The sequence below is a fragment of the Silene latifolia genome, chromosome 11, assembly GCF_048544455.1.
Source record: "Silene latifolia isolate original U9 population chromosome 11, ASM4854445v1, whole genome shotgun sequence".
NCBI lineage: Eukaryota > Viridiplantae > Streptophyta > Magnoliopsida > Caryophyllales > Caryophyllaceae > Silene > Silene latifolia.
The window spans coordinates 108608882-108615940 of record NC_133536.1 but is presented as its reverse complement, the minus strand read 5'-3'; the positions used below and the strand labels follow the sequence as shown (position 1 = coordinate 108615940).

Sequence of the window (7059 nt, the reverse complement as noted above, 5' to 3'; positions counted from 1 at the left end):
AGCATATAAGTCATTCTCCCTCAAAGTTTGCAAAAAAATTCTTAAATGCTTCTCATGCTCCTCTTTATTCTTAGAGTACACCAATATGTCATCAATAAAGACTACTACAAATTGATCAAGATAAGGGCTAAACACTCTATTCATCAAATCCAAAAAAATTGCGGGTGCCTTAGTCAAACCGAAAGGCATAACTACAAACTCATAATGCCCATACCTCGTCCTAAAATCAGTCTTAGGTACATCTTCCTCCTTAACTCTCAACTGATGGTATCCCGACCTTAAGTCAATTTTAGAAAAAATTCCAGCTCCACTCAACTGATCGAATAAATCATCAATCCTAGGCAAAGGATATCTATTCTTAATTGTTACATTGTTCAGCTCTTTGTAATCTATGTAGAATCTCATACTCCCATCCTTCTTCTTAACAAATAAAATTGGCACTCCCCAAGGCGACACACTTGGTCTTATATAACCCTTCTCTAGCAATTACTCCAACTGCTTCTTTAACTCCTCCAACTCCTTAGGCCTCATCTTGTAAGGTGCCCTAGAAATAGATCCAGTCCCTGGTTTAAGCTCGATATTAAAGTCCACATCTCTCTTTGGAGGTAAACCTGGAATTTCTTCTGGAAACACATTCTGAAACTCACACACCACGGGAATTTCGCCCGGGCCTTTTACCGCCTCACGCGTGTCCCACACGTGGCACAAAATCAACTCTCCTCCCTTCCTCAAACAAGACTTCAAGGTAACTGTTGATATAAGTCTCACTTTAGGTTTCACCACAAATCCCCTATAAGACACTCTAACTCCTTTTGGTCCTTTCAAAGATACTTTCTTTTGATAACAATCTATGAAAGCTCTATTTCTACTCAACTAATCCATTCCCAAAATAATCTTAAATCCTCCTAACGGAAATTCTATTAAGTCCATAGGAAATAAAACTTCGCCTATAAGGATATTCACATTCCTAAACATTTTGGTGTATATTATCGATTCCCCAGAAGGTATTGTTACTTTATCTTTAATTACTACTGGGTCATCCAATCCCATCACTTTAGCATGGTCACTAGATATAAATGAATGAGTTGCTCCTGAATCAAACAAAACATAAGATGGCTTAGAGTTGGTTAGAAAAGTACCAGAAACCACATGAGCAACTCCCTCAGCTACCTCTTTTCCTATCATGAACAACTTACCACTGTTCTTCACACCACCCTACACCGTAGATGTCAACACCACTCCTTGCTTTCCGGTGCCATTCTGGTTCTCTCCATTTCCGTTGCCTTGGCTATTGTTTACACGATTCTGAAAGTTGTTGCTGTTGTTATAGCTCCTCTTATTGTTCCAAGATCCGTTAAAACGATTGCTTCCATAGCTAGGTGCTGGTGTTTTAAATCCATTAAAAGTTCCACTACTAAATCCTCCATTCATATTATTCATGCTATTCCTCCTCGCAGTAATCCTACACTCCACAATCTTATGACCAAACTTTCCGCATCCATAGCATTGTGGTCTCTTCGTACCACTCGCTCCACCTGTCATCTTACCACGGCCGAAACCACCTCCACCCACGGCTCCACCGGCAGAAAACGAACGATGTTGATTGAAATTCTGCTTCTTGTTTCCTCCAGTCCCTTCACTCGTAGCCTCAACCTTCCTCTTTTCACCCTTGTCTTTCTTTTCCTCGTTCACCATGTCGGTAATTCTCTCGGCATGTCCCGCTCTTTGGCACACTTCCTCTACGGTAGTACTCGGCTCTCCAGCTGCCAACCTCTTCTTGATACGCGTAGTTAAACCCTTCTCAAACCTTAAAGCCAACACCTCCTCTCCATAATTCAAATCCGACTCATACTCAGCTAACTCCATGAATCTGTTATGATAATCTTCTATGGTCATCTCCTCTGTCATTTTAAACGAGTCAAACTCCGACCTCATCTTACTGTTGGAGTAAGTGTCCCCGACAATAATGCGATCACAATTGTCGATCATGATGATCACATGTTTAAATCTCATATTTAAGAATGCATGAGGGAAAGTAATATTTTACAGTCAACTGGTCCACACATATCGGTAATGATTGGCTGACTAGAGTTTGACATTACTGTCGTGCGACGGTGGTGATCAGTTGATACCCTGAGGTCATACCTATAGGGTAATACTCTTAATTGATCATTTAATTAAACATATGCCGATACGAGTTAATTAAATTGCTTAAAATTGACGGATGATTTTGTGAGTAGAATTAACGTGTCTCATTGTAATTCGATTAAATAAGATACGGTCTAAGTAATCGAATTGTTTTATTACTTAGATTGAATTATTATTTACGAAACAATTGAAGCAAAATGAATAATTTATTATAAATACAAGTTGATATAATTTATAATTCAATAAACCATTTTGGTACAAGTAATCAAGAATTACTAGTTAATTTTGTATGTGACATATTTTATTAATATGTTGATTTTTAATATGTTAAAAATGCATTATATTGTGACATGTCATGTAACATGTGACATATGACAAAATTGACAAATGACAAAATAAAATGGACCTTCCATTTTATTTGTGTACCGAAAAATGGAGGGAGTATTAGGGTTTATATTGTGTTTTTTTTTTGTGAAATGTAAGTAGTATTAAGCTCAAATATCAAGATACACCAATACATCACCAGTTTTTCATCACGTATACAACTGATCAATATAGGCAAACTAGGGGAATTTTAACACTAGACATCTAAATTAGGCCTACACTCCTGCACCAATCTTTGTCAGTTCTGTTCATACTCCCAGAGAATATGCCAGACACACGTCTTCTGCAATCCTGCTGAACTTGAGCTACCAGCTTGCTTGGATGAGTAACATATCCTTCCAGCCTGCATAAATTTCGACATCTCCAAATACCATAAGATATACCAACTACTGCAGCCATACAAACTTGCCTGATAAACATTGAACACCTGTGCTTCAGCAATTTCCCACAACTACTCAGTACATCTACTGACACCTGCAGTGTAATACCCCGTATTTTATTATCGATTGAGCGAGATATTATTATTTAATAGTAGCGTAAAGGTAATTAAATCATGTTGTTATGGTAATGGTAAAAGCGTAAAGGTGATTAATTGATTCATATTGTAAGATGAGTCGGGTTTATAGTTTTAGCTGGCATTTTGGGTCGAGGTGTTATAACCCATTTACCCACTTACCCATTTACCTTTTTACCTCACCAAAACCCTAAAACAAAACCCTAATTCAACCTTAAAACCCAATCCCCCTTCCTACCGTCATTTTACACACCATCATCATCAACCCCTTTTTCTTCCACGCCACAAGCCCCTTTTACAGCCAACGAGTGCACGCCGGAGAGTGTGGAGGGAGTAGGGTCTGCCGTGAGTCTAGGGAAGCCGTTGCTGGTGGACGAGGGTGGTTGTACTTGCCGGAATAGCACAGATCGACGGCCGTCATAGGTAAGGTTCCCTGTTTTCATTTCTGTCACGCTAGTTTGATCTGAGTTGTACGTCGTTTAGGGACTGTTGTAGCAGACGTCGGGGTGTGGGTTGTGTTGCTGGTGGTGAGTCGAGTCGTGTGGTTGTAGGTTGAGTGGTTGTCATCGCTGTTGGTGGTTGCAGTGGTGGTGATTAGGTGTCGGGGTTGTTTGGGTGGTTTTTGTTTCATTTCAGACATGGGGTAATGGGGTGGCACCACCGTGGACTCGGGGGAGGTCGAATCAGTGGTGCCACGTGTGTCAGAGTCGCCGTTCGACGGTGGTGGCAAGGGTGGTGGTTGGTAAGGTGGCAGGGGTGTGTCGTGGTGGCAGGCGAGTCGGGAAAGGGGCCTGTTGTGGCGTTTTGTGGCGGCTGGGTTGCAAACAGGGGGTGTTGGTGGTGGTGGTTCTGACCACCGGCGTGGGTCGACCACGTTGGTGGTGGTTGGAGGTGCCCAGGCCAGACCTGGTGTTAGGCCTGGTGGTCGGCGGTGAGGGTTGGTGGCTGTTGGAGTGAGTTGTGTCGGGTTGAAGGGGGGTGTTTGTGTGTCGGGTTGAGTTGTTGTTTTTGGGTAATTTTGTTACGGTTTCTATTTTAGTAAGTCGGAAAATATGTATGTTTCTATTATTTCTATTATTAGTTTTAGTTATTAAGTCAATATTAAGTAGCGATGATGGAATAATATATTTGGGCTTTGAGTCGGGATTTTATTTCGGGAAGGTTACTATTTTTAGTAACCTGCTATTTTTGGTATTTGCTATTTTGGAAACTTCCCATTTTAGGAAACTTTCTATTTTGGGTAACTCATATTTTTGGTAACTTCTAATTTGGGAAAGTTTTTACTTATAGTGACTCTTGAGTATGGGAACGGGAATAGTTAAGTGAATTAATTATGTTATGTATATGTTTAGGTGGCGAGTTTCGGGTGGAGTACTTCTGATCTGCAGTTAGCTTTTTACCGCTATTTGAGGTAGGGGAATACACTGGACTTGATATAGTACTATGTGACTGGATTGACTGAATCGGTGATTTACATGTTATAATATGATTGTCTGATTTAATTCCGTTAAGTATTATCGTTGAACTGTTTTAATATATTATTGCATCGGAGTTGGTGGAGGTGGAGGTGAGTATGGTGTGGTGATAAGGCCCAGGCGGGTTCTGCAGGACTTGCCCTGGTGTCCTCAGCTGCGAGCTGGCATATCGGCTACGGTCGATGTATAGTCTACCGGGGATCGGTATGGCTGGGTTGTCCGGGTTATGAGTTGTGATGGCGGTGGTGGTGATGGAGGAACATGTGTATTATGTTGCTGTTTTATTGTATTACCTACTCAACTTCGTGGCTGACCCTGTGTATTCGTGTACGCCTGTGATGATCCAATTATTGGTGAGCAGATTGACAGGTATTTCAGAGACTGACGGGAGCTGGCCGGGAAGAGAGCTTGGATGACTGACTTAGTGCCTAGCCCACCTTAGTCTTTTTAGTAGTTTTATCAGACTTTATCTTTTGGTCGTATTTTGAGACTTAGTTTTATTTCCAGTTGTAATCTCGCTATAAACATTTTAATAAAGTACTCTGTTTTCTTCCCTTTGTTATCTACTGCCTCGGATTTCCGAGATGGTAACACCGTCATTTATCTGAGGAGTCCTAGTCCAGGTCCTTAAATAAATGGGGGTGTTACATGCAGCCAGTTAGCAGCAAGATGATAACATTGTTTGGCAAACCAGCATTGACTGAACAAATGATCGTGATCCTCAGTATCCAAACCACATATAAAGCATAGAGAGGGCACATCCATTCCCATTTTCCTCAACCTGTCGAGTGTAAGTAACCTGTGATGCTGCCTAAGCCACATGATAAAACTCCATTTTGGCAAATTATACCTGTTCCAAACAACTTTGTACCAGGTAACCTTCACAGCAGGCACTTGCAATAACCAAGTGTATCCATCAGCAATGGTATAAGGATCATCTATACCTCTCCATTTCCCCTGAACATACCCTGCCTGCATAGTATTCTTAACTGCATAAATTTTGCGCCAAGCCTAAGAACTATAGTTGGTAGGTTCATACTGCCACCAGTTAGCCCCTTTGATGTAAATGTTGTTGACCCATTTAATCCAAAGATGGTCCTGCTTGCTTGCCAACCACCAAACCAGCTTACCAATAGCTGCAATATTCCAGAGTTTGCTGTCAATAATCCCCAAACCTCCAAATTCCTTGCTATGACATAATACATTCCAAGCCACTAAGGGAGCTTTAGAATATTTATCCTCTCCTTCCCACAGGAAATTCCTACACAAGGCCTAGATCCTCTCCATAACCCCAACAGGTAGCACAAAAATTTGTGCCCAGTGATTGTGGATAGTAGCCAATACAGACTTGACTAACACTAGCCTTCCAGAGTAAGATATCTTCCTGCTATTCCACCCCCTAATTCTGTTGATCATTCTATCAACAAGTATGTTGCAGTCAATCTTAGATAATCGTTTATGAGAAATTTTAACTCCCAAATATTTAAAAGGCAAATCTCCCTTTTTAAATCCAGTTCCATGGAGCACGTTTTGGACAATGGCAGGACTCATCCCATTGCAATAAAAGTCATATTTTTCAGAATTGATATTTAAACCTGAGGCATTGGAAAAACAATTGAAAGCTTCCATCACAATAAAAACTGTCCTGGTTTCTCCTTTGCAAAAAATGAGCAGGTCATCTGCAAACATAAGATGGGTGAGTTTCAGATCTTTACAAAGAGGGTGGAAGTGAAATCCCTGCATCTGGCTAACTGTCTTGAGAAGCCTACTCAAGTACTCCATGCAAAGTGTAAATAAAAGAGGAGACATGGGATTCCCCTGTCTGAGTCCCCTTTTACCATGAAAGAAACCATGGAGCTGACCATTGAGGGCAATGGAATAGGAGGTAGAAGTGACACATTGCATAACCAGACCAATCAGCTTAGGAGGGAAATTAAGAGCCTTCATCATTTGTTCAACAAAAATCCATTCTATGGAGTCATATGCTTTCCTGAGATCAACCTTCATGAGGCATCTAGGGGAGACACTTTTCCTAGTGTAAAGTCTAACCAAATCCTGGCTGATGAGGATGTTACCTAGGATGCTCCTGCCCTTGATAAAAGAACTCTGGGTAGGACTAATAATCTGATCAAGGACAACACTTAGCCTCTCACACAAAAGCTTAGAGATGATCTTATATAGAGTGTTACAGCAGGCTATTGGCCTGAATTCCTTGACTGATCTAGGACTGTCTACTTTAGGAATAAGGACAAGGGTGGTACAATTTACTTGAGTAAGCAGCTTACCATGCACAAAAAAATCCTTGACAGCAGCATACACATCCTTTTTAACAAATGACCAACTAGCCTTAAAGAAACAACTCGTATAGCCATCAGGGCCTGGACTTTTATCATCAGGAATAGAAAATAGAACCCTCATAACATCCTCCTCACTAGGGATCCTACACATCCTATCCCAGTCACTAAACTCCACCTGCTCTCCATGAGTAACAATATGCTGATAGAAATCACTAGTCTTGGCATTTGAACCAAGCGACTC

At 41.0% G+C, this 7059-nt stretch overlaps 2 protein-coding genes across 2 annotated transcripts; both read right to left on the bottom strand.

Annotated features, from left to right (window-relative positions):
- Positions 1–486: 486 nt before the first annotated feature.
- Positions 487–1185, bottom strand: LOC141613787 (uncharacterized). The gene is made up of 2 exons (XM_074432532.1): positions 964–1185; positions 487–873 (listed from the first exon to the last, which is right to left on the bottom strand). Exons 1-2 carry the CDS (start codon positions 1183–1185, stop codon positions 487–489), a joined length of 609 nt encoding a protein of 202 aa, XP_074288633.1.
- A 1551-nt stretch (positions 1186–2736) lies between these two features.
- LOC141613786 (uncharacterized) lies at positions 2737–5726 on the bottom strand. Its single transcript, XM_074432531.1, has 3 exons — positions 5652–5726; positions 5170–5493; positions 2737–3006 (listed from the first exon to the last, which is right to left on the bottom strand). The coding sequence occupies exons 1-3, from the start codon at positions 5724–5726 to the stop codon at positions 2737–2739; spliced, it is 669 nt and encodes a 222-aa protein (XP_074288632.1).
- Between the last annotated feature and the right edge of the window lie 1333 nt (positions 5727–7059).

Excerpts from the sequence above, each read along its gene's own strand:
- LOC141613787 (XM_074432532.1), bottom strand. The coding sequence starts at position 1,185 with ATGATAGGAAAAGAGGTAGCTGAGGGAGTTGCTCATGTGGTTTCTGGT. Across the intron at positions 874-963 it reads ACACCAAAATGTTTAGGAAT|TTGAGTAGAAATAGAGCTTT; the intron begins GTGAATATCCTT and ends GGAATGGATTAG.
- LOC141613786 (XM_074432531.1), bottom strand. The coding sequence starts at position 5,726 with ATGTATTATGTCATAGCAAGGAATTTGGAGGTTTGGGGATTATTGACA. Across the intron at positions 5,494-5,651 it reads CTGGAATATTGCAGCTATTG|GCAGGGTATGTTCAGGGGAA; the intron begins GTAAGCTGGTTT and ends AATACTATGCAG. Across the intron at positions 3,007-5,169 it reads TTGCTGCTAACTGGCTGCAT|GTGTCAGTAGATGTACTGAG; the intron begins GTAACACCCCCA and ends ATTACACTGCAG.